Source organism: Myripristis murdjan, chromosome 2 (genome assembly GCF_902150065.1).
Source record: "Myripristis murdjan chromosome 2, fMyrMur1.1, whole genome shotgun sequence".
Lineage (NCBI taxonomy): Eukaryota > Metazoa > Chordata > Actinopteri > Holocentriformes > Holocentridae > Myripristis > Myripristis murdjan.
Window position 1 is genome coordinate 5090287 of NC_043981.1, and position 27923 is coordinate 5118209.

At 41.0% G+C, this 27923-nt stretch overlaps 1 protein-coding gene across 2 annotated transcripts; it reads right to left on the reverse strand.

Moving 5' to 3' along the window:
* Nucleotides 1–40: 40 nt before the first annotated feature.
* On the reverse strand, nt 41–27844 carry bin1b (bridging integrator 1b). 2 transcript variants are annotated; one of them, XM_030074946.1, is made up of 19 exons: nt 27376–27844; nt 15495–15575; nt 14934–14988; nt 14186–14280; nt 13636–13671; nt 11735–11830; nt 10147–10254; nt 9616–9708; nt 8711–8796; nt 8424–8499; nt 8216–8271; nt 7829–7873; nt 6805–6847; nt 6321–6434; nt 3814–3834; nt 3113–3475; nt 2720–2773; nt 1945–2046; nt 41–1629 (listed from the first exon to the last, which is right to left on the reverse strand). In XM_030074946.1, the coding sequence occupies exons 1-19, from the start codon at nt 27454–27456 to the stop codon at nt 1528–1530; spliced, it is 1707 nt and encodes a 568-aa protein (XP_029930806.1). In that variant the 5' UTR covers nt 27457–27844; the 3' UTR covers nt 41–1527. The 2 variants fall into 2 exon arrangements, with proteins under 2 accessions (XP_029930806.1, XP_029930815.1); XM_030074955.1 differs by lacking the exon at nt 7829–7873 and having other exon boundaries at nt 27376–27456.
* Nucleotides 27845–27923: the final 79 nt, after the last annotated feature.

Here is a 27923-nt window from a genome sequence, read left to right on the forward strand (position 1 = left end):
CAAAGTAAATTTATAAGACATATCACACAATGACACAGCATGTGGTTTCATTTATCTTTAATGACACAGATTCGATCCAACAGTGTGCTGGTTACATATGCTGTAACACTGTTTATCACATGTCCAGTGTGAAAATCCCTTTTGACTGTGTCTAAACTTTCAGCAGGATATTTTGTTGAGACGGTACTGCTTGGACGGGCCATCACTTTGAACCAGATTAAGGTTTCAAGCTTCTTTAGAAGGTAGATCAATTCCTCATTTATCAGGTTGAAACACAGTACATTCAGATATTATATTGACAATCAGCATCATTTTCTTTTAGTATGTGGCCTCAACCTGAGTTTTTCTGGAAAACACCACGAAAGAAAAAAGGTACTCAAACTCGTGATCCAGTGTTGCACATCAAGATTTTCATTCACAAAAGGAAAACATTTCACTGAGGCTGATACAAAGTTAGACTGTCCAGTTCAAGAGAGCACAGAGACCCAGAATAGCATTGCTGTTCAGAAGAATATTCAAAAATAATATATTCTCTTAATAGTGGTAGAGACAGAGTAAAACATTCAGCAGCCCAGTTTGCTGATAAACATCTTAGTTTTACATTTTACAGGTGAATGGGGAGATGATTGAATCACAATAGACCTCTGTGTAAATCAGAAATTCGTTTCAATTAAAGCCACAAATGAAGTATTGCATTTAAAAGGGCAAAAAATAAATAAGACAAACTACTGTTCCCTCTGATAATGTTACAAAAGCCCCCCCCCACACCCAAAAAAGATGTACAAGATAAGGCCCTGCAAACAGTTTGCTTTTATTTATTTATTTATTTAATTAATTAATTTCATGTGGTGTTCTCCAAGGCTCTAGTCTAGGGCCTCTGCCCGTTTCCACTGGCATAGTTCAAAGTGATTCCAAGTTGATCCAAACTTGGTGTCATGGTATTAACTGTTACAAAGTAAATGACAATACAATCAAATTCTTCATGCAAGGAAACCCTGTGAAACCCTGTTTTCAAAATCAGTTGAAAATACAGAACAAAAAATATGCTGACAGTTATTTCCCTTTTTATGTTGCTTACTCAATGTTTTGGGTTTCAAGTGACAAAATAAAATTCAGCAATAAGAAATCAAAACAAAAACACAATAATACATTTAATTTTGAGTCTATTATTTGACAGCCCAAACATTTTAGACCGTTTACCTCATGGAGCAAAACTTGTAATGAAAATATGCATAGCTTTTTTTCATCACTTTTTGATTGAAAAAAAAAAAATCTGTTTAATATGTGTGTATGTGTGATTACTGAGTTACACTGAACTGGCACTGTTTTCTGACACCACTCCATGAGGATGATGTAAACCACAGATAAATCAATATCACAACCATGGAGACGCCCTTGTATTTTAATGTATAATTTTTGTCATGTTGTACCAGTAGATTTTGATTAATAGAGCCACATTTTGTGATGATTCGATCATGTCTTTCAAGACACTGGGGCAGAGGACAGCATTTTGTCATAATGTTCAGCTCAAACCTTCTGGGTAAAGTTCTCAGGGAAAACACCTTTGCCTGAAAGATCTCTGTTCTTCAGCCAATTAGACTCCTTCAAGCCCATGAGCCAGCCATCATCCTGCAGAAAGACAGAAAATCAACAGTCTTTCTATGGCCAAAAAAGAAGGATTTTTTTTAAAATTTGCAGCATAAATTTGCTGCAGTCCATTTTACATTGGGCAAAGGTGTGTGTGTATGTGTGTACGTGTGTGAGTGTGTGTGTGTAGGTGAGTAGATGGGGGGTATTACTCAGTCGGGATAAGGTGATGTGGGCAACTTGTTGAAAGAAATAGCAACTAAATGCTCATGTAAATGTTTAAATCGTAAGTTAATAAAATGTAAAGGAGGAAAACTGACAGTAAATGGGAATTGAGGTAAAATAAATGCCACTGACCTGTTCATCGGGGTTGTCAAAGGCCAAAACCAGCACCATGTCTCCAGCCTTCAGTTCCAGCTCGTCACCATCAGTAGCAGCGTAGTCATGCACTGCTTTTACCTGGATTAAAGAAGCATGCAAAATAACAGCACGTAAATACATGTCTATACCTGTTAATTCTGGTGTGCAGACTGTTCTTTTCACATTTCATGGGTTACTATTTCATTGGGATGTGCGGCTTTGCTTTTGTCATGCCTAAATGCAGCTCAATTTACCATAGATACAACAGAGTTCTTGCACATTTTCCATTCTACATCCATCCTTTTCCCAGACTATAATTGTTGACTGGATTTGAGGATACTGGTCCATGTTGATGACTACTATGACCAATACTGACTGTGGCTGGCCAGACTTACTGTCATCTAGGCCATATCACTAAAACTACAGATTATTTTTCACAGTGACATATAGGCCTTTTGCAGTAGGCCATCTTCTGGTGGCAATGGAGGCAATGTTGTAAGTCCTATAACTCAACATAAGACTTACCAAACATTTTATATGTTATTTCAAGACATTGTTGTCAAATGAAAATACAGCTATTAAACCCCACTGCATTTTAACAAAAATAATTTTAAGACTGAATATGAGACTAAAGTAGAAGATATTTTGTAGTATTCCAGACCTGTACTGAAAGCGTGTGTGACAGAATCTCATTACTATGTCCTAATTATTCAAACCAATCTGTTTAGTGATTTCCTTTGAGAGTCAGTAAAGGAGGAGTGCCAAATGTCACCTTGTAGAGGAATCCTGGAGGGAGATCCCCATCAGAGCCGTTGGTCACCGCGTTCTGAATCAGGAAACAAGCAGAGAAAAGCCATGTAGTTAATTATTAAGAAGTCCAACAAATGGTCAGCGGTCCCTCTAACTCCACCACATAGCAATGTGTAAGGATAGGACAAGTGTGTGTTGCGGTAATGTGGTTAGACGCCTGTCAGGGCTTGTTTGGAGAGCAGTTAAAAAAGCGTGCCAAGATAAGACCACAAAGAGAGTAAGAGAGTCAGACAAAAGACATTTTCAGGAGTGACCCTAATCAGAACTAAATAGCTTGGTAATGCCGTGCTCCCAAGCCCAGCCTGTTTACTGACAACTCATCCTGAGACCCAGGTCACCTTCATGACCCTCCTACCTGATCCTCTCCATCATCCAATTCACCCTGTCCCACTTCAGCACCATCATTGTCCCAATTGGGCTGGGTGTACGACTGATCAGCAGCGGTTTTCTGATCATCCCAGCCACCCTGTTCCGCTTGGGTGCCGTCATCGTCCCAGTTGGGCTCGGTGTATGACTGAGGGGCCGAAGCGCCTTCGTCATTCCAGCTCTCCTGGCCCTCAACGGTCCCTGCATCGTCCCAACTGGGCTGTGTGTATCTCTGGGGCTCTGAGCTGCCATCATCATCATCCCAGCCGCCTTGGGCATCTTGTGGGTACTGGTCATCAGGATACTGGTCATCAGGATACTCAAGGTCCTGTGGTGCAGGGGACTGGCCTTGCTACGAGGTCGGGGGTTATAAAGAATGCAACGGGTTTTGGGGGCATACAAGGAAGCAGAAGGAAGTGAGGAGGGTCGGATGGAGGATTGGATTGGCGGGGGATCAAAGGGTGTGAAAGGTTCACAAGCAAGAGTTTTGGAGGGTTTCAGAAAACCAAGAAAAAGATTTCTTGAGGGAAACAGAAGTTAAATTGAAGAGCTTCATTTTGCAGTGCTTAACCACGGATATGGAGAACAAGTGCATTTGCCACATTCTCAGCTTTTCTATTAAATGAAAGGAAAAAATAGAAATGGAATTGGACAGCCCACTGCTATTTTACTACACATCAATGTGCTTACCCATGAGTCCCATGCTGGTGCCTTCCATGAAGCAATAAGAGACAGGAGAGCCAGTGAGATAGAGGTGTATTCAAAGCCTTCGCCAGTGTCTTAATATTCTCATCTACACACTGCTATCATCTACATACGTCAATATATCAAATGTTCAGGGCATATTTATGAATCCACTATGTGCTTCAGTGAATTCATATTTTCTTTTTCTTGCGGGGATATTTGTTCATAATGCAGCACTGGAGATCTTCAATTAATAGAGGTAACTTTTTGAAATCTCTGAACATCAATACCCAGAAATCCTGTGATGTGATGTCAGCAGACTGCACTGTGTAATGTGTCTCTATCAGCGCCCAAATGTCCAAACAAACTTCCCCTGAGCGACACGCTGAAACCCTACCTGACCCAGAGAGCTTCAGCTAAACACACAAAATGCAAATCAAATGTAAATGCCCGCAGCCCATCTGTCTCTCCTCGATCGGTATCGCTTTTTGAATAAAGACAGCTGATCACTCAAGTCCATCAATATCATGCAAACTGATCATTCACATGCAAAGTGAGCCTGCATGAGAATGCAAACACAAAAAACATGCATTAGACCCAGGGTTTGGTTTTAAGTTGAAAATGACCAGAATAGTTATTAATAACACACATGCATGCATTCACACACACAGGGATGTAGCTCACTTTAATTAAAAAAAAAAAAAAAAATATATATATATATACATATATATATATTTCCTGGCATTAGATGACAGTAATTGTGTTTACATTCGGGCTGCAAATCCATTTAATCTCAACTGCAATTTCTTGAAAGTGTCAGAGGTTAGCTCAGTTAGTAAACTGATCAATCAATATAAGAGGTGTTTAAGCTGCGTGTAAACACAGTCAGTGTCTCTGTCAGCTCGGGCAGAACTCGCCTGACCTTTGACCTTTATGAAGGTAACCCACCTGAGGGACCGGTAATGTGACGGGCAATAATACCTCCAGATCCCAATCCAGCAGGTTCACCCCTGACGAGGGCTCACACTGCTTCACACAAACACACACACACACACACATATATATACACTTGCATGTGGGATAGTAGGCATCAAGACAACAGGGTTTACTGCACATAGTGACGAGGACCACTGCAGCTTATATGTTAAATATCATGTTCAGCAGATTGCAGTTTTATTTATATAATCATTCCTTGGAGGCAAAGCTGCTCTGAAGGAAGAAACGATCTCACTGGTTGAGTTAAACCTGAGTGGGTGGACCGAAGAGGTTTTTCTGAAGTTCAGTGAAAACAGCAAGGATTGAGAGAGGATTATATTAATTAATTAATTTCTAATAAACATGAATTCTAGCACTCTTGCTACCAATTCAAAATACAATCTAGCCATTGTAGTTATTTATACAAGCTAGCTGAGCTTCCAAGTTCACACTAGCCAGAGAGGTGGCAGATTAAAGGAAACATGAAAATCCAACATCATCGTTCGGTCATGAATAGATGGAAAAAAGTCATTGCCATTCATATTTTAATAATATTTTGACCAGAGTTCCTTCTTTACTATCCAAGTTATAGGTAGCAAACTTGCCCTCTGGATATTTGTGGTTTGACGGCTTCACTCACTCAAGTTTTACTCAACCAATGAGATTTTTTTTCCTTAGCTTTCTTAACAGCAGCTCTTCACTGCAAAAACTCAAAATCTTACCAAGATTATTTGTCTTATTTCAAGTCAAAAATGTCTTATTTCTAGTCAAAATATCTCATTACACTTAAAATAAGACATGATCACCTCAGAAGTCACTTGTTTTTAGACAATTGTCTCTTGTTTCAAGTGAAAATTCACTTGAAACAAGTGAAAATTTGCTTGTTTCATTGGCAAAATTTGTTTCTTGTTTCTAGCTAATTTTCACTTATTTCAAGTGAATTTTCACTTTTTCCACTGGCAAATTTTGCCAATGAAACAAGCAAATTTTCACTTGTTTCAAGTGAATTTTCACTTGAAACAAGTGAAAATTGTCTAAAAACAAGTTACTTCTGAGGTGATCATGTCTTATTTTCAGTGTAATGAGATATTTTGACTAGAAATAAGACATTTTGGACTTGAAATAAGACAAATAATCTTGGTAAGATTTTGTGTTTTTGCAGTGTTCCTCCCAGAAATGTTTGTATGAAAACTCCGAACTGGTTCATCCAGGTAGTTGAAAAAGGAAAGAAGGAATGGTTGGCAGAAAGAGGAAAATAACTTCAAGAAGGTGTGAGGAGGAGAAGTTAAAAAACAAAATGAAGAAGAAAAGCCAAAAGTGGCTGAAGGGCTGGGCAAAGAAGATGAATAATGATGTTGAGGGAACCCAGACACTGTGATTGTGTGACTCAGAAATGAAAGACAGGCATGAGGAGGTACAGGAGGCTTGAAGGAGGGCCAGGACAGCCCGTAAAAAAAGAGCCCTGCTGAAATCCTGATGTGCATCTCTGAGAAAGTGAAGACGGCACATCCAGAGGAAGAGTGGTTTGGAGGTCTGACCTGTGCCGTCGTAGTGTCAGGCAGTGAGCTGTCGTCATCGTACTGGTCGGTGTCGTGCTGTCTGTGGTCTGGGGAAGGTGTGGCTCGGGACGTGGGGCGAGGGGGACCTGGCCTCTGGACGCCGAGGACGGGTTAAAACCAAACACACGTGCATGCATGCAAAGGCAGTGAGGAAGACAGAGACACACAGGATTAGTAAACACAAGATTTTTAGATTTCCTTGTTATTCAATCAGAATAATAATAATAAAAAAAAGAATAAAATGTGGTTTATAAATAAATTTGACATGACTTGATAATCCTAAATGCCATTCTGCTGTCTGAAGTCACTGAATAAAATCCAGACTGGCTTTAAAAGACACTGGACACTGTGAGCTCGCTGAGTGTTTTGGCTGTAAACACTGCCGTGCAGTCACAGGACGTGAAGGAGACATGTCTGCAGGTCTTCCTTCCTGTCACCTGGGTTTCATTTGATTGAACTTTACCTTTGGTGGTGAGTCGCCGGACGCGCTGTGGTTGGCTCCCTCACTGAGAGAGAGAGAGAGAAAGAAAAAGAGAGTGAAAGAGAAGAGAGAAAGAGAGAACAAGGGTGCAGAGGAGGAGAAACAGCAAGAGAGAGTTAGTGACTCAAATGCATCTCATGTTCAGCGCTGCACACCGACCACACGAGGGCGACAAAGAGCTCCAAACAAACTCTCGGCTCAACCAAAAAGACCAGATTCATCTATCATATCGAGCTATGCATCATGGCAAGCATTCATAAAGCAAACAGTCAGACACACAACACGGCCACACAGCATTTAGTCTCATCTTCAGTATTAAAATATTGTTTTTCTTCAAACTGGGTGAAAAATCTGTAAGTAGGATGAAATAATCCCACTTGGTCCAAACACATAAGATAAGATATTCCTTTATTAGTCCCACGGTGGGGAAATTTCACGCATTACAGCAGCAAAGTGGATAGCAAGATATGAAGCATAATTTACATAATAAACAGTATACACAGATAATAAATAGCAAAAAGCAATATAAACATTATAAAAAAGGAATATAGAAAAACAAAATAGAAATATGAACAATTTAAACAACAGAAGAAAAAAACGAAACCTGGGGAACAACCCGCTCCGACAGAGGTTCAGGGTTAGCGTGAAACCATGAGACCAAGTGGCACATTTTCTCTTGTTTCAGCACTTTTTCTGGTAATGACACTTGATGCAAAAAAAAAAAAAAAAAACTCATCCCACTGGCAGTTTTTTCTACCTTGTTTGAAGAATAAAAACAAGAATTTAACACTGAATAAAAGGCTAAATAACTTAAAATGGAGCTTTGTTGCAGTGGAATGCTAAAACACATACATGACAACATGCGGACAGGCACTGTCATGTATCAAACACCAAAGACAGGAAGCAAACAGGAGGCGTCACTCCCACACACTTTCTGTACGAGATTAAATGAAGCGTGCTCGTCACTGGAGGGTTGCCAGCTCAAATCCCACACCAGCAGCTTTACCTCTTCCCAGAAGCGCCTGTCTTGCTGGCTGCAGTACTTCCCTTTCTGCAGTGGGGGGCGATGTGGAGACATCACTCTTAGTTTGTGATTGTGTGAAATAGGTCTAGCACAGCACACTTTCATATTAACCCACTGAAAACTGACCTGATGAAAACCTGTAGGGGGGGAGCTTGTGAAGAAAACTCACTTTATTTTATTTTATTTGTTTGTTTGTTTGTTTGTTTTAACCTTTTGGGGGGCAGGGTTTATTTTATTATATTTTATTTTATTTTAACAATCTTTTGGGTGTAATTCCTATCCTGAGCTGTAAAATATTAGAAAAGAACATGATGCAAAGTGAATATGTTTGGATGTCTGAGTCGTGAAACTGAGTTTGGCGTCACTCACTTGGCCAGTCGCTGTTCGTCCAGTTTGGTCATGATGTCGTTCAGGTTTTGACAGAGCTGGGGAGAGACAGGGGGACCAAAATGTCAGTGCTCACACAAACACACACACCCACACATACACACACACACATGAAGAGAGATATGAATACATCCATAAACTAATCGGTTTATCAATTCAGCCAATCAGTGTATTAATGATTAACGCTCACCTTGCTCATCTCTTTGTGGAACTTGTCCTGATGTCCTGCCAGGCTCTGGAATGTGTTAACATACAAGCCAACACGACTGGACGTACACACACACACACACACACACACACACACACAAAGTGAGACCGCATCAACATTTGGTACATCAGTATTTGAAACAATAACCAATTAACCAATTAACAATTATGTTTTTTATATTACTATTATTATTATTGTTGTTGTTTTATTGTTGTTTGTGTTTTAAAAAACAAATACATAAATAAATGAACTGGGCCAAGCTGTGTTACCTGTCCCACAGTACTGGAAGCTCGTCTTGTAACTCCACGTTCAGCTCCTCGAAAACCTTCTGAGCTCGGCCCAGCTCCTCCTCCGCCTACACACACACACACACACACACACACACACACACACACACACAGCAAACAAACATACAGAAGAAGAATGTATCAGCACTTAGTATGTCTGTAGTAAGCAGCAGTACCAAGAGTATATGAACTTTCTGAGCATGCAGATACACACACACACACGCACACAAACACACACACACAAACACACACAGGGTTTAATGTTCAAATCACTCTGAATGCAGTGAGTGTTCAAATAATGAGGATTGAATATAATTGAATATAACTGAATAATAATGAAGGCTGAAATAAAGCAATAGGTAAAATAAAAATAAGTAAAAGCTATGTTTCTGTCTAAATATCTAAATATGAACCAATCAATACTAGTGCAAATACTAATTTTAAATACTTTTTAAATATTAAATAAGAATGATCATTTACTATGATTTGTTTAAGAATATGTATAATAGTTAACTAACCATTTACAAAGGTGTAATCATTTTTGTTTATGATTTGTTCCTCATCAACTAAGGTGTTGTAAATGACTTACTGATAATCATTACTATAGAGTGTTAAAGGGCTGTTTTTAGACATTTTGTAAAATTAAATGTATATTACAAACATTAATTTTTTAAAAATATCTCTTAAGTGGCAATATATGGACTCCAAATTCATTTTACCTCCACCTTTGTTGCAGAGAACTCATCGCTGTGGTTTCTGTGATCACCTGCCACTGCATATATTTGACATATCTCACAACTCCTGCTGCCAATGCGAAATCTGGACGGGGTGAATTTGTGAGGTGACTACATGTAAACATGCTGGTCAGTTTGGAACCAGAGCTTCACCTGGTTGAAGGAGAGGCTCGTCTGAGCCACCTGGTGGGCTGAAATCAAACCCTGAGCCCAGCTGGGAGCCGCCATCTCCAACAGAGCTGCTGGCTAACATGCAGCATGCAGGAGAGAGGGAGGGAGGGAGAGAGAGAGAGAGAGAGAGAGAGAGAGAGAGAGAGCGTAGTGGGGAAACAAGCAAGAAAGTGGCGAAAGAAGGAGAGAAAGAAAGAAAGAAAGAAAGAAAGAAAGAAAGAAAGAAAGAAAGAAAGAAAGAAAGAGAAAATGGGAGGAAAAACGAGAGAAAAGGCAAACAAGAACAGTTGAACACGAGTGCAGGTGTTAATAAGCATTTCTGTTAGCAAGTGAGAGGAAACGCTGCCACTTTCAGTTAACTAGGCAAATGTTCATTAGCAAACCAATTAAGCTTCAGTGCAGCATGAAAACACAACAGACATGAACACACACGCCAATCAAAACACTACAAATCATGATACAAACACTCACACACACACACACACACACTCCCGTCCACACCCTCTGGGTCACCTTGGCGATCTTGGCCTCGTCCTTCTTCTTGCCTTTCTGGACGTTGGCGAAGTGATGCCTGGCGCTGTCAAAGTCCACCATCTTCCTGTCGCGCTTCGCTATACGAGCCTGAAGGGGGCGCAATACGGTTTAGGAAAGGGCAGGTATCATCATATCTCCATTTACATGCTTTAAAACCCACTTTGAAACTCTTTGAACAGATTTGTGGTTTACCATCAGCTCCTGGATTGTGTTTTTTAACCCTTTGATGCATGAATTATGAAAGCCTGAGTCAAGATTTTTTTCTTTTGTGTTTTTACTCTTCTTCGGGCATGAACTCTTTTGTGAGTCTCCATACTTCTTTAAGGATGCAGGACTGGTATTACTATGTCATGATACTAGTATTAATATGTTTTCAGTGACAAGAATTGACAGTCTCTGCATAAACCTCAATGGGGGGGAGCAGCAGAGAGCATTCTAAGAGCTGATATGCAATTCCACCATAGAAACCATTGCATTTAGGAAAAAATGACTTTAAACAGCTGTCCACTGTAGTGGCCGCTATGCGCCAAAGGGTTGATACAATCTGGCCAGATATCTAATCTCAAAAAGGGTTATTTGTATCTGGTTTCTTGTGGCTATGCCCGCACAATCACTGCCTAAAGACAAATACTAATACAGGGTGACACAAAAAAACGGGAACTTTTTAACAATCCAATAAAACCAAGAGTGATGGAAGAAAAATATTTTATTCATAGTAACTGAAACCTTAAAACATGCCATTTAAGAAACATTTTTTAAAAATTGTGCTGCCACTTGCTCATGTCTGCCAATACGCACTTCAAAGATTCCCGTTTTTTTGGGTCACCCTGTACATAAGGCACAGATTTTTGATTCAAGTACAGCAATTATGAATCCAAGAGATGATTTCTAAATCGTGCGAACAGATTTCTGAACCGAGAGTACAGATTTAAACACGGGTCTCTTTTTTTTTTCTCTCAGCTGACCCCATGGGGGCGCCGTAGAGAGGAGATGCGAATCATCACAGCCAGGACATGTGGAGGAATCTAGCAGCTACACGCTCTCTGATTGGTCCGAGCAAAACACTTGACGTGCTCAAAGGTGAAATGTGTTTGGTGAAAATGGATGACAAACATTACATTTTGGAAAGTGTGAAACTGAAACTGTGGAGTCCAAATTTCGCCCCACATCAAACAGACTGATCCAGGAGTCAGGAGTCATTCGGGTCGGATCGGGTCCGAAGCCAAGTGGATCTTCCTGAGGGAATCTTATTTCCAAACTGCTGACTAACCAGAAATCACGTTCCTGCTTTCCAAATCATCGCCACATTCATTTGAGCCATTCATATAATAACTGTCTGTCTGTACTCTGCATTGTGCCCACTTTGTCAGCAGGTGGGATCAGGCTGCTGGTCTGCTGGAGAACAGGAAGAGGGCGCTGTTCTTCCAGAGCAAGCAGAGCTAAGGCTTTCAGTTTCTGGCAGCTTCTGGCTCATAGTGGAAGGAGGGAAACGCTGATGGAAAAATCACAGGAAGCAATGGTAAACACACACACACACACACACACACACAAACACAGACATAAATACCTTAATATCAGGAAACCGGGCCAGGTACGTGTCCATGTCGAGCACAGTGGTGTCCGTAATGTTCTGTTGGTAGTCTACCCACAGCATGTCTGTGTCCTGCAAAACACACACACACACACACACACATGAACAGACAACACAGTTTCATAAGTCCTTTTACATTGAGGCCTCACAGTAACTAGCATCTAACCAAGCTGGTGAATATTCGTCTGTTCTCACACTGCCAGATATCTGCTGAGCCGGTTTTCTCTGCTGTGCTCATGAACCTCTGGACCCAAAAAGCATCTCTTTATGTTTTTGAATTTGTGTGTTTTCTCCCAGTGATCACCTGGATTTCCCCCCACAATCCACAAACATGCAGGCCATGTGAACCGGGGACCCTAAAGTGCCTGAGAATGTGATTTTGCTGCCTTACTGCCCACAGATATGACAATTTTTCAAAATTAATTTTCAGGCGGTTCTGCTTTACTAGACCAGCACAGTGGACAGAGACAGGAGATAATAATAATAATTCATTTGATTGGTCATTACGACACAGCAGTCATAATGTAGGTAGGTACTGTATCAGTAAATGAGAAATTTTTCTGTAAAAATTTCTTGGCTTTTAAGAGTAATCTACAGCAGTGTAGAGTAATTCATTTCTTTTGGGAAGTGGGCAGTGGCAGTGTTTGGAGGCTGGGGATGGTAGGAAGAGCTTCTATTGAAAAAATAAAGCCCAGATCAGCTCATTTACAAAAAGGAGGAAATGAACGTGGACTAGTTCATTTTTAGGACTGGGAACTTTTTTTCAAAATTCACGCTGTTCACTGAATTTTGATTAAGTTCTTGTGAAGTGCAACTGGCCCTTGCACAGCACTGCTCATGCTCTTTGGGAAACAGCTCAGTCTGCAGTCGGGCCGTGTGAGAAGGACCTCGAAATGGCTGTAAGGTTTCTACAGCAGCGCACAGCGTCTAGTCTAAAAACCACAGCGAAGACGTCTGAGTTCCTCTGCTAGGCTGAACCCGCGTTTCCCACATGCACTTTAATAGCCACCCACAGAAACAATCACCAGCTAAAGAACCGCTGGTGTCGACTGTGTGCAGGCCTCACCTCCACAAAACAAGTGCAGAGTCAGACTCATGTTGACGGTGCTTATTTCTGCAAAATTTACTTCACAGTGCTTGAAAAGGAGAGGAAACCAGCTACTAGGATTTTAGGATTAGGATTTTTTTTTTTTTTTTTTTTTTGCATTATACTATTTCTTTTTTTTTTTTGCATTTATTTATTTATTTTTTTGAAGCTATTTCATTTTTTTCACAACATGGTTCAGGCAACAGCCAATCACAGCAAAGTTTCATGTCACATGACTGCAGTTCAGACCCTTCTTTTTGCTAAAAAAAAAAAATAAATAAAATAAATAAATAAATAATAATAATAAATCTCTGACAGTAAAGTAAGTAAATTTGTGTTTAAAATTTAAATTGGTATGTTACCCATTTTCATGAATTACTCCTCTATTTTTTTTCAGAATATTATTTGCCAGTTGTGTTTACTATTACATGTTAATTAGCAGTAATTATAGACAGTTTATATTGGCAGCTACTGACTGTAAATTCTATCTAATGTCAAATAGATGAAAAAGTAAGTAGAACAGGCAAATAAACATAAGCTCTATATTATGCATATTGTTCTCTTTGATTTCATTGGCTGTTGCATGTAGTTGTGATTGCATTTAGTGTGATGGTGCATGAACTTGGCCTAAAAAAAAGCAGCCTCTGTTGAAACTGTTGCTCTTAAGATGTTGTGATTTTTTTTTTTTTTTTTTGCTGGCTTCATGCAGGCGATCGCTCCCTGCCAGCCTGCTTTCACCACCGAAACAATCCTGTGACCTGTGGGAAACGCCGGGCCAGCTGTGTTTTACCTCCATGTTATTGTCCATCTCTTTCTCCATCATCTCCTTCAGGCGGAGCGATGGAAGGAGAGAAGCATGCAGTTAGAAGAGGAGAGGAAAGAAGTTGGAGAGGAAGGGAACGAGGGAGTTAGAGCAGCAGGTCGTATTCAACTCTCTGCGTTGTGATTCCCCAAAATCACGGCCAAGTGAGGGCTTTTATTTTCTCTTTTACCTGATAACTTAATGGAAAAGCATATAGGCTGTAAATAAAAGGCATTCATTATAAGGATAGCATTATAATAAATGAAAATGAGCATGAATCGTACATGAAAACAGGAGTCTATGCATTCTTAGTCTAAAAATTCAGTACTTTGGCCAGGCTTTGATTTCTTAACTGGACGTCCAAACTGATTTGGGGGTTTGATGCATCGCTTTTATACATCGCAAGAAGTAAGAAATCATCAGTTTTTGTTATCCAGACTTGCAGAGCTATTTGTAGAGTGATTACAAAGTGGTGTTTCACACACACACACACACACACACACTAACACACACACACACACACACACAGAGTTCTCACCACGATCAGGGAGTCCATCTCCTCCTTGCCAAACCACTCAGGTTCGTACATGTCGGCCAGACAGTCCTGCAGCCGCTGCGACGCCTCGTGCATCGCTGGCAGAGAGAATCACACACACACACACACACACACACACACACACACACACACACACACACACACACACACAGGAGGTCAGAGGTAATCGCCTAACACTTTGTGTTACAGCAAATCAGTTACAGCTAGTGACAAAGTAATCCACCACAAAAAAAATCTTCATCTTAACAATTTCCAAAACAGTTTCACTTGTTTCAGGAATTTTTCTGGGAACAGCCCGAAATATGTTGACACATGAGGGAATTTCCAAAATGACCCCTGATGAATAGCATATTGATATTAAAGCACTGCATGACAATGCTGAGAATGAAAAATGAACACATTTTGCAATAAAAACGTCCTCATGTCCAGTGTGTAGGCGCACTGTGACGTTCTTGCAGAGGGATGTGACCTTGACTTTCACTTGTAGCTCAATGTATCTTTTTCAATTTATAATTTGAATAAGGGCTGGGAGGCATGGCCACCATCAAAAATGATATCAGCATGGACATATGGATGACTTTCATTATAGTGAGACATTGTGTAAATATCTTCTATATGAAGATATTTATATTGTAAGAAAGAACATTTTTTGTACGGATTTTTCCCATAAAGCTGGACAAAACATCAGATACAGACACACACACACACACACACAGACACACTTTCTTACCTTTAACTGCAGCTAAGTAGGCTTTCATGTCTCTCTGCAATTTAGTTCCCTCTGTCTGAAAGAGCAACACAAGAGAGAAGTGATGTAACAAGAGGAAAAAAACATGAAGAAATGAAGAAACTGCACTTGAAATCTCACTTTTTCTTAGACTAGAAATCAAAGGGACATTTGTTTTGTTGCAACCCGGTCACCAAAATAAAATTGTGCCATTTTATGTTTCTGCAAACCAACAAATACATTGAAATATCAACATTTCTAAACCAAAAATATATTCCATATCAATATTTACACTTATAGCCAATGTGGTGGCGCCTTCCTGGCAAATGATTTAGTCTCCATCTTTGTTGCTGTGTCAGCTTTTGTCAAGAATTTTACTTTGCCTTAGTAGGCAACAAATGAACTACATGATTTTTTTTTTTTTTAAGATACTGCAGGAAAACCTCTTTGAAACCGGCCAAGTGCAGTTCACTCTCTTGGCTGATTTCTTCAAATTCAGGATTTCAAGACTCCTAGATTACGTGACTTGTGAAGGTGGACGTGTGCCACACTGAGGCCGCTGACCATCTGCTTGTTGAAGTTGGCCACCATCTCCTCGAACACGGTGTCTCGGGTCTCGTCTGCTTTGCCCAGCTTCTGCATGACCTGCAGGACGGACAGCAGCCACACAATCAACACAAAATGAAGCATTTTGAGCCTAAATACCATGAAAACAGAGAACTTGTTGATGCTCTGCCAGCAGCAGCACACTGCCCAGGGATGAGATGATGTACTAATCTCATGAGACAATGAAATACACAATATGAGCATTCAAATTTGATATAAATACAATAAAATGCAATAAATAACAAAGTATGGCATTTGTACTGATATTTGTGAGACAAATCTTTGTAGCAACAGTATTAATATGTCATTATAAAGTAAAGTTCAAGTAAAGTAAAGTTAATGTAATTTCAGTGAGGAGCAGAATCCATCTATCTATCTATCTATCTATCTATCTATCTATCTATCTATCTATCTATCTATCTATCTATCTGTCTATCAGTTTCATTTCATTCATGCTATCTTTTTTAAGCTCTAAAACTGGAGGCATGTCTGTCTATTTTTATGCTGCCCGTCAAAGCCATGTGTCTCCCCTGTGTCTGTGGTTTTGACCAGCTGACCAACACAGCTGTGTGTGTGTGTGTGTGTGTGTGTGTGTGTGTGTGTGTATAAATGCAACAGGCCTCAGTTACAACATGAATGACCACAGATTACAGCTGAATATTTCCGTCCAAATTTAAAATCTCATGGGGAAAACAGGTTCATTTCATTGCTTGGGTACAAGTTGGTGTCAGGATGAGAGGGAATAATGTCAACGAATATTAGTGATATTTTCAGAATTTCAAAATGTATTTATTTGGGTTCATGAATTTATTCATTTGGGTTCATAATTCAATACTGACTACAATATTGTTTTTAACTAAAGCTGCTGATGGATAATATTTTATGCCGATACGACTGAAGAAACATGTTGAGTGGGACTATTTTTCCATAATGGTGTTGCTGTCTTTACTTAAGTTAAGTGTTTCATATTTCCCACTGCTGGTTCATGTATCATTAATCTTTGATATTCATGGCTTCATGGCTCCTCTCTTGCACTGACGGCGACACTAGGATAAGCTTCAGCTCCTGCATCACTGACAATGCAGGCAGTCAGTGGTGCGGAGGTCAAAGGTCGGCGACTCCATGGTCTTACAACACATGTAAATCCTCAGAGTGGTTTTGTATGACAGAGCATGTTGAGGCAGAGAGAAATGATGAGAAGAGATCTAATTTTACACTGTAAGAAAAAACTTCCACCTGTGGGATGAGATAATGCCACGTTTCCAATGCAGTTTCAGGATTTTTTTTTTCTGGGAACAAGTATAAATCTGCTGACACAAGGCAGAATGAGATCAGATCAGCCCAGTGGGATCAAGAAAATGACACTTTACAAATGACACTTCATTAAAATCCTGGAAATAAGTGGGATTATCTCATCCCACTGGCAGATTTTTTTTTATCTTGTTTGAAGAAAAACAAGATTTTAACACTGAACATCAGACTAAATTACTTCACACAGAGATTTTTACAGTATGTAATGAATTCTATAGACATTCAGAACATTCATCAATTATTTTCTGCAAGCTTACCGCATGACTGCAGTTTTAGTCAAACTCTTGCCATATGCTTTGCTATTGGCTATGTTCTGCTATCAAAAGTTTCCCTCCTTGTAAATATTCTCCAGCATAAAGCCAGGCAAAAAAGGGGAAATTTCTGTCTATCTGATGGAACAAAAAGCCCCGTATCTCAAAAACTATGATGGTCAGAAACAAAGTCTGAGTCTGAAGCTTTTTCAAAACTAGGAAAATGAGGAGAAATGCTTTATAACCAAATAGCCACTTTAAATCAACGGCCAATGTCCGATAATGATTTTGAACAATTTATGTGTGTAGAATGTACACAAATTAAAACATAAATGATCAATATCGTTGGCCAAAAACGCATCTCTTTAACTTTACAACTAAGTTTTGCCGGACAATTGTTGATGTCTTGAAAAGGGAAATTAAATTGTCCAAACATTTCCTCAGCAGTGCAGCAGCAGTGGAGCGTCCAGGTCTGTACAGAGGTGACTGTGTTACTTTACACTCCCTGGCTCACTTCTGCTTTCTGCCTCCACAACGCCTGACTCTGCAAAAAACACGAGGAGCCTGCAGAAATCAGGAAAAGCCCTCAAAACTGCAACCAAGAAGTGAGGAGAGGTAGAGAGAGTTAGGGGAAAGAGGAAGATGATGAAAAAAGGGGAAGAGTGTTTTCCCACTGCCATGCCAGCTCTGTGTGTCTGTATGTTCATGTTAAAGTACCAACACACTTCGGCTCTCCACTAAAGACAGTCAGTGTGTTTCTGTATGAGAGAAACACAAATTATGGGCAAAATATGCATTATGGGTGTAATATGGTGCATTTGTGCAGTAAAAAAACAGAAGAAATTGATTACAAAAAGGAACAAGAAAGGACAGAGAGGGTTGGGAATTTTTAAATGACACCTAGAACATCAGTTTTCATTTTTGATTTTCATTTTACAAATACTAAAAGGTACCAGAATGCTTCAAATCTTGACATTGTTTTAATTATATTTTTTAATGCAGTGAATCACATCAATGATGGCATTGGTATGGATGTTTAAAAAACTGCAAATAAAAAAAAAAAAAACTAAAAAAAAAAAACTAAATTATAGGGAACAAATTCTACTAAAAAACCCTCTTATTCTATACCATAATAAGAAAAAACATGCTTGAATTCAACATGAAGTTGAAATTTAAAAAAGTACAGTTTTTGCTGCAGTATCAAACATGAGTCATAGGAACAGTTAAATGAGTATTATTATTGTATCTCTATAGACTTGATCCATATTGATATCATTGTTCTTCAGCTGTATGTGCTTTTTGTTCCCTGTCCAGCTCTTTGTAAGGAACCTGATCAGTGAAGCTGCTTTATAAATACATGTCAGCTGACCTGACTTGACTTATGAAGGTAAAGGAAGGCTTAGAGGAAGAGCAGGAATCAGAAAGGGGCCGTCGGTTTTGTCGGTCCGTGGCTGTTGTTGTTGCGGGACAAGGTCACCGGCTAATCTGATCAAATGTCTGACTGCGGCGCACCGAGGAGCCTCTAACTCCACGGCCACCTGCCGCCTTAATCCTGGACACCAAAACCACGGTAAACACGGGGCCCGGGACTTCCCCGCTGCTGCAACACACACTGCCTGGGTGGGTGCCGACACCGTGTCACCCAGATTTTAACGGGCTGGGGGTCATCCAGTCGCTGGAGCCTGTTCCAGTCCCTCCCTGCTCTCCTCACAATCAAACAAAGCAGGGCTTACCACAATAAAATGCATTATTATAGTCAATATCAATAATTATTGTGATATACATCAGATAGTCACATTTAAAGACTACTTTTCAGTGTGAAATCTGAGAAATGCATGAGACTAAAAAATAGCATTATGTTATTCTCTTTTAGCCACCAAACAACACAGTGTGCAGTTCCTGTGTGTGGTGTGGATCTCCTCACTCCTGACCCTACCTTTCTCTGCTCTTTCCACACTGATCAATATTTCATTGTACATTCTTCATATTTATATTGAGGAAAAATATATTACGATAATTGCTGATACCATTTTATTGTCCAACCCTAAAGCAAAGACATCAAATTTCAGCAGATTCACCTGCTGGTCAACTAAAAATCACCCACATGTCCCCAGTAAATCATTGCCCCAGTGCTACATGATAACTCCTTTGCATACATTATATTAGTAATCAGCCCTTTGCCTGTTTTTATATAATATCAACATCTTGACGATGGGTATTCCTCAGTAAATTATGGATTTCGGTATTTAAATTTTCATTTTGTAAGTCCTTCAGCCATGTGACAAGAAACCAGATATCCACCGGCTGCAGGGTGCTGCTCTGTATCTGACCTCTGACCTGCCTGGTGAGAGGGGAACTGCCTTACAGAGATCAGTGAGAAAGTCATTGTGATTACTGAAGAGCAAAACGACAAATCAACAGCACTGAGCATTCAAAATTCAAAAAATTTGCTAGTCTGCAAATATTCCATGATTATTAACTGTGGTGATACAACGGAATAATTATGCAGCCCCTTTATGCATTCCATCTTGTTTCACCTGTTAGCTGACTTGTGACATATGCTAATGTGAACAAGTCTAACCCTGCGTTCCAAATCGCATACTTATACTTTTTACTTTTAGTATGTACTGCAGCTGCCCTTACAAAGTATGTAGTTTAGTATGTATTGGGACATACTAATTCTTTTTTTCCCTACTAAATAGTATAGTAGTATGAGTAGCAGGGTTAATCTAAATGTGGCTTATAAGACACACCCCGTCGAGACATGCCCACCAGTCCAACACCCACCCACAGCAGCTTAAGCCACACCCCCTGAGAGAGCTTAAGGTTAGGGATGTGTAAGGAGGAGGGTTAGTAGTATACATGTCTTCATGTGTCTTTGACTCACTGACACGCCCACTTAAAGACAACAGACAAAATTTTTTTTTTTTTTTTTTAATCAAGAAATAACTAAGTTTAAAGCCTGCAGCAGAAAATCTTGGGACACTACATCGACAGCAGCAGTAGAAGAAAATGCCGACCAACACAAAGCACTGTGGAAATGACAGAATAAAAATGGGTAGAGACAGACAACGCAAATGTCTGTCTCTAATACTTCAATAAAACTGAAAAGGACCAAAAAAATCAGGTCAAGAGAGAAAAAAACACTCATCTCTGGAGAAAATAGTCAATTTCTTAACCTGGCACATCCCACATGGCATGTATGAATGAATGAACAGATGAATGGATGCTTGGTGTGGGAAACAGCCAGAGGAAAAAGACAGCGACCCCTGAAAAAAATTCCCCTGAACAACTTCCCATCCAATCAGTGGACGGACGTGTCCTCCTGCCACCTGATAGGCTGCAGCCCTCGACAGCTTCCTGCACACCCGGCCAATGACAACAGCAGTAAAAATCCCTTCCTCCGGCCCAGGACGGGTCCAGACTGACAGACAAGCCGGGGTGCCTGGGGGGGGGGGGTCGGAGGCTGTGACCTTCACCTGAAACACTATCCAGCTCCTCTGTGCTCCTACCAGCACGAGACTCCTTTCAGTAACACAGCCCGCATGGCCGGACTGGAGTTATATTCACAGGAGTAGTGAGGGACCTGGCTTATGGAGACAATTAACATAAGTGCAATAAGGGCAATTTCATATTAACAATGGATTGGAAACAGATCAGGCCACTTCATTTCCCACAGGTTCATTTGTATTTTTTCTATCTTCGTAGGATAACCTCTACAACCACCTATCAGCTCATCTGCCTGCCTGTCCATCATCAAGAGAGCCAATCAGAATCCGTCTTCATTTTACGTTTGTGTTGTCATTTCAGCTCCGGGTTGTTGTGCAGCCCAACGCCCCTGATGTAAGAAGCCCTGTCTCGAAAAATTGACCTTCTCATTCAACTTATTCTTAATTATGTTTCGATGGAAATGTATTTTTGTTGTGGACTATGTTTGGTTGTAACGTATCACAAGAACAATTGTGATGATGATGCCGGGTTGGCAGATTCCCCAGACCTTAACCTAAGTGATGAAAATGGCTGAAATGTCACCCGACATGATATACAAGATAATGTCGATTCGAAACATATTTGTGATGTGTCAGAAACAAACGTGGTCTCATGTCGCTACGACCTTCCATGCTAGAGATATAAAATTTTGACTAACGTAGAACCAAGGTCCGCCTGGGGGGTTTCAGGGACTGTTTTTACTTCTGTATCTCTACAACCTTCATTTCCAGAGATACAGAGGACTGCACAGGGTCCTATTCCTGTTTTATCCCCCATTTGTTGAATGGACCGTCCCGGCCCCTGTGGCGTGAAGCTGAAGAGACAAGCAACTGAAAAGTTTGGTTTCTCCAGAAGCCCTTGAACACAACGTGGAAGACAGTTGATAACTAAACAGAGATTATTGTGTTTACACTTCATATCACACAAATGCCCTCCTTTAACTTTCACCAGCAGTCCTCTTGGTCTCCACACTGCTGGTGAGCTACTGATACACACATTTTTTCATGCTGTATTACCACTAAACACACACACACGCACACACACACACACACACGCACACCCTCGTCTGTATCTAGTTTTCCAGGTGTAAGTGTCCATGATATTCTATTGTAAGAGACACAGGAGCTTCAGGAAGGCAGGGGAGATTTCTGTGGGGCCACACAGGGTTATAGTGTGTGTGTGTGTGTGTGTGTGTGTGTGTGTGTGTGTGTGTGTGTGTTGGCTCAGTGTATTTCACAGAAATGACACCTAGCTGCAAAAACTTGTGTGTTTGAGTATTAACAGAAGATACAGTCAGCTCAATCTTACTCAGAGATGTGTGTGGAAGTGTGTGTGTGTGTGTGTGTGTGTGTGTGCACTCTGTTAGTTTCACAGAAGGCCGTGGCTATCCGCCATCCATGGGTGTTCAGTTTCATCCCCAAAAATACACTAAGAAACTCGTCAGCCTGCCAGCACTCACACACACACACACACACACACACTCACACACACACACTCCCTCACAGAGGCTGTGGGGTATTAAGAGCGATGAGAAAGAGGCCCGGGGGTCTATAGATAGCTACACCCCCGCTCCCAGCAGAAAGGCATGCTGGGAGGAGGAGGGACAGGTGTGCAGGGCGAGTCGGAGGGGTTCAGCTCACACAGGGAGTGAACCACAATGTAAAGGAGATGAATGTGCGTCATGTGACTCAAACAGCACAGGTTCGACCCCGGCAGCAGGAGTGAACCAACTCGATGTCAGGACGAGACAAAAGAGCTGTAAACAATGAACAACCTGTAAACTGTTACAGTACACTGTCTGTACATTCACAATTTCAATTATTGCAGCTTTAGAGTGTGCTAATTCAAGTCCCCCGAATTTGCTTTCTTTAAGCAGCAGACCCTCATGTGAAGTGATTTTGGGTTTCGTTAACCCTTCAAGACCTGCGCAAATTAATTTAATATCGTTCATAAACAGGAGAAAAAAGGTGATGAGCAAACTAGTGAGAAATGACCTGAAAATCTGCAAGAAATAAGTAAAAAAAAAAAAATAATAATAATTTACTTAAGAAATGATTGCAAAACTAGAAAAGGAAAAATGATAAGATTAAAAAGTAAATTAGAGAAAATTAATTATGTTAAGAGGGTGAATTAAACCCTGGCTACAAGCTCATTGCTTTCGAAGGATTAAATGTTAAATTTCATAAATTATCATACTTGAACAGTTTTGCACCATGACATTTTGTAGTGAATTAAATTACAATGAAATTAATTGATGGCTCATTTTTCTGAGGGCCTCCTGGAGGCCCTCACGGACCCCTACAGGTTCCCACTTTGAAACCCGCAGCGCTAATTCATGTGAGACGTCATCTGGTGATTTCCCACCGGGGCTGCCAGCGAACATAAATACAAAGCACTTATGGAGACCTTTGGGTGCTGGCAGGGGCGGGGTCAGTGCCACGGGGTCCTGCCTCTGTCACTCCCAAAGCCACGCTGGGTCGCTGGCGGGTTTCAAAAGATCACCGCCAACCAGACTCATCCGGATTCCACCGGGATCAACTCTCCCAGCATGCCCTGCACAGCTGACCGGGATGTGAGCGCTGCAGAGCTCGCCCCGGGCCTCGCTGGCTGCTGGGTGACATATACGTCACCATGACGACCACGGCAGCACCCAGGGAAGGTTCAGGATTCTTCCGTCAGCTGGCCTGGCCCTGATCCATCCCATCAGAGGCCGGAGCACTGATTTGAGCAACCAACTAGTCCTCATCCTTATTAACTTTCTATTATTATTATTATTATTACTATTTTAACTCGCCAAAGATACGTTTTACCAGCCAAAAAACAATATCATGCATTATTTCATTCAAAATATTTGCCTCTATGTGCTCTGGTCATTGAAACACAAAACTTTTTACTGTAACGTACACTTAAAGAACCGACAAGTCTTATTTTATGATTTTAAAAAATCTGCAAATTAAAGTTTCCATGAAAGGACCTCAATGACCTCTACTTCCCGTAAAACAGAGGATCTTAAACAGCGACATCATCCTGCACAGTGGCTGTAAATTAAAATTTCAACCAATAAAACATGAGCAAATCTTTAAACATCCTCCCTCATACACCTGTCCCGTCAAATCAAATTGTGTTTCTCTCCCAAACTGATATTTCATTGGTTTACACTTATGAATGATCCTTCTCTGCACCCTGTTCCGCCCCAAACACCCTATTTCAACAAGAAATAGATCAAATCAAGAAAGTAAGAGTTCATTTCATCGGGTCTTTAAGAGTCACTCTGCCTGCTGTGCTCTGTTTCAGCCTGGAACCAGCTGTGGAGACAGTAAATTATTCTTTCACTGCATGGGTCTGACTGCACAAGACGGCGGCACGGTGGGGAAGTGGTTACAGGCCATCCAGTAGCCTAAAGGTCACGGGTTTGATCCCTGAAATAGCCAATATGGCTCCGAGACGCCTTGCGACCCTTTTAAAGCGGTGTTAAAGAAGAGTTCTATGAAAAAATCTGGTTTCTTCAGCCGATGTCATTGTGGTGTCAGTTTGGTCACTTAACACTAAACGTTAAACTGTCTCCTAAACAGCAGCGAGCAGGAAGCTGGACTCACTGACACTAGATCTTTCTCCTCTCTTGACTCTTTGGTTTCTTTTGGTATAAAACATCAGAGACCGGCCGGCTTGGTGAACATGAGCCAGCTGTGTGCAGTCTACTGTCGTCACCTTGCAGGGCTCCTGGGTAATGAAGTTTTAAGTAGCAGCTCAGAGCGTCCTCAAGTGAAACCTCTGAATGTGATATTTGTTTTCCTAGGATGGAAAAGTCATGATCTTATTGACATCTACAGCCTTTCCCTGATGTTAGCCATAACCAACTTCTGCCCAACCATAACCGCAAAGGAATACACCAACACTGTCAGCAAAATAGCCTTTCTACCGACTTACCCAGACTCACACAAGATGTTTGATACCATTTTCACCTCTGTATGTCCAGTGGTTCAGTTCCTATATGTAGCATTTTGCGTTAGCTTAGCATAAACACTTAAAATTAATGGGAGTCGTTAGCATGGATCCGTCAAAGAGGTAAAATAAACTTTACAGCACTCCGAATCTGTCTTTTTTACACAGTGTTTCATGTATTTGTGTAAATAAGACAGCTTTGGAGTTGATGTATGGTTTATTTTTTAACTTTGACAGAGCTAGGCTAATGACTCCCATAGACTTGAAGTCTTTATGCTAAGCTAACACAAAATGCTACCCATAGGAATTGAACCACTGGATGTGCAGAGGTGAAAATGGTATCGAACATCTTGTCTGGGTCTGCTGAAGTTGGAAAAGGCTATTTTGGCCAAAGCACTGTAGTATCCCTATAACCTTAACCCTAGCCAATAAGTTTAAGTGACCATTCAAAAAATACTTTGCCATTCTTGGATTTAAAAAAAAAAAAAAAATGCACCTGTGACTGCTTGCTAATCATGAGTCAGCCTGGAGTGAAGCATGACCGAAACGCCTAAAAATGTAAATGTGCGTTGGGGAGCGGGTGACTGGGGAGGTGAGGGGTCGACGGCAGCCTGCCAGCAGTCAGACAGCTGAGGCCTGCTCAAGAGGAGGGGACAGGATCCTCTGACCTTCCTCTGATCAGAGAAATTCAACTGATGGGCTGAGCATCATCATTCATGAATCACCGATCTCAACCGTATCACCCAGTCCTAAATTATACTGCTTCCAGAATATTTTTTTTTGTCTTTAACTTCTTTGTTTGTTGAAGAGAGAGTTATGTATTTATCAAATTAAGTCAGTTGATGTTTTCAGGATAAATGTACAAAAAAGTGAGGAAACTTTGAATTGTTATCATGCTAATCTAATGGTTTGATGCTTCAAGATACACTTTGATAGCATGTGATGCCACAAACTAAACACAAGCACCAAACATTGCTGCAACACCGATAGGTATAGCTTTTGATACTCATCATTACTGAGCGGTGTGACGCATCTGAAACCTGGAAACCTGGGTTTGAACCCAAGCCAAGATCTCGCTGTCACTTGTAATCAGGTTTCCCATCACAAGCCCATGTGAAATTCCATGACTTTCCATAACAACGCTTGGACACTTCTACAGCTTCTACAATCCTGGTATGATCCTGAAACTTGACTCATTTGTAAAATTACTCAATATTCCCTGACTTCTAATGAGAAACTGATCAAATGCCCTGACTGAGACACAGCTCTTAAACTTCCAGGATGTTCCAGGAATTCAATAACCCCCCTGTAAATATCTGGTGAATGCAGGAATGTCTATTTCAGTGAGGAAAGAGAAGGAAAAAAAAAACATTAATAGCCCATGAGCTGCTGCCACTGTGCGTTAGGTGTTTCACTGTGAATTACAGAACAAACCTTGACTCATGTTAAGATATCAGGAACGTGAGACATGAGTGCTATTTCATTCAGGAATGGACTACAGGGCAGCACACATGAGGGGAGCTGCTATTTAAAGTCCATTCAGGTTCACTTGCGGTGTTATATTGGACCTGGGAGGCTAAAACAGGAGGGAAAAGGATCAATCTGATTGGAAATTCTTAGCTAACAAATTGATTTAGTTTTTTTTTTATCAAGTTAAAATGCCAAACATTGTATGATTCTGGCTTCACTAATATCACAAAGTTGCAAAGTCTTGTCTTCTTTTCCTCCGTTCATATCATTATAAATTAATACTTTGGGGTTTTTGGCTGCTGGTTAGACCAAGAAAGCGATTTGAAGACTTTACTTTTGGTTCTGTTCACTACACATCCAACTTTGACATTACACAGAATTACTGATAAAAAACAACAGATAAATTAATCTGAATTTCAAAACAAGGAAGCTGAGGCTTTGGGCGAGAAGACAGCTGCACATTTAAGCTCCTTGGTGTTAGTTTTTTTTTTTTTTTTTTTTTAATTCAAGATAGTTTCACCCTGGCCAGAAGTGAATTAAGGAGTTAAATATGTGCAGCTGCCCGCAGGGATGCAGAAATAGTTATGAGGAAGGTGGATGAGTAAGTATGAGGAGGCAAAGCCGCAAGTTTGATCCCTGATGCCTGCAGTGTCTGTCAACAGCCATGTGTCTCACTGAGGTAATTCAGCAAACCCCTTCTTGCTCCGTCATTGCCATCTAATGTGGAGTAAACGTCCTAAAGGTTAACACAGGGAGTAGAGCCGCTGAAGAGAGGCAATACTATGGGGGGAAAGTGTGGTATTGAAACATGATTTCCCTCCTCTTTCCTTATTCAAAACACAAACCAGCTGACTGACAGCACTGGTGCTGTAGTGAGGTGATTAGTGGGTAAAACCCCCCAGGATTAAGCAATGAGAGTGATTAGCACAGATAATAATAACCCAACTCTGCCTAGACAAACACACACAGAGAAAAACTTGTACACAGACTCACGATGAAGTCATTTTTCCATTCAGAGGCTCTGCATCATTGCATGTCTACCTCATGCAACAATGTTTTACCATAACACTCACTAAAAACTAATTATAATGAAAAAACTAGTGGGAAATTATCTATTTTTCTGTATCCCCTTCCTCCACAGCCAACGAAGAGTCAGGCTCCTTCACCATACAGCAGTCCTGCAGCTAGTCAGGGTTCAGTGTCTTGCTCAAGGACACTTCGGCAGGGTGCTGAGCAGCAGACAGGGCTCATACACCCGCTGTGGGTAAAACCGGAGCGGAGCATGGCGCACAAACGCCCTGTTGCGCAACAAGCGGTGCGCCGTTATCCAAAGGAAACATTTGCCCAGCAGGTCAGCGGCTGCAGGCGAATTTTACCTTTTCTTGCGCCCGGGTGAACTTCTTCTGGACGTTGATGGCCAGTTTCCCGGCGATGACCCCTTTCCCTGGCTCGGCCATGTCGCGCGGTGTCGGGGATCCCCAAAGCTGAGAAGAAGAGCGGGGTGCACGGAGAGAGAGAGAGAGAGAACTCGTCGAAAGGAGAAGCCTCTCCTGGATAGCGGCGGTGCGTAAACCCCCTCTTTGGAGAGTGACTTGGGTCGCTGCGCGTAATTCTAATCCTGGTGACAGCTTCTTAAAGGTGCAATGCGTAATTTAATACGGCTCGAGTTGACCAGGAACCCAAACAACGAAAGCTGCCGGTGGAGAGCTTTTGTTTGCAGGAGGCACAAGTGAGGAACGGCAAAACAGAGCCGGTTATCTTCCCCTTCTCGGCGCCCTCCGTTAATTGATGAAGGCTTTAGCTCGATATGGAGAGATTGGGTTTCCTCCTCACCCCGTCTCGGCCTTCCTCTTAAAGGCACAGTAAATAGCGCTGTTATAATTAGCTGACAACTGTTGAATGCGTGCAACTGGTGTGCTGCTGT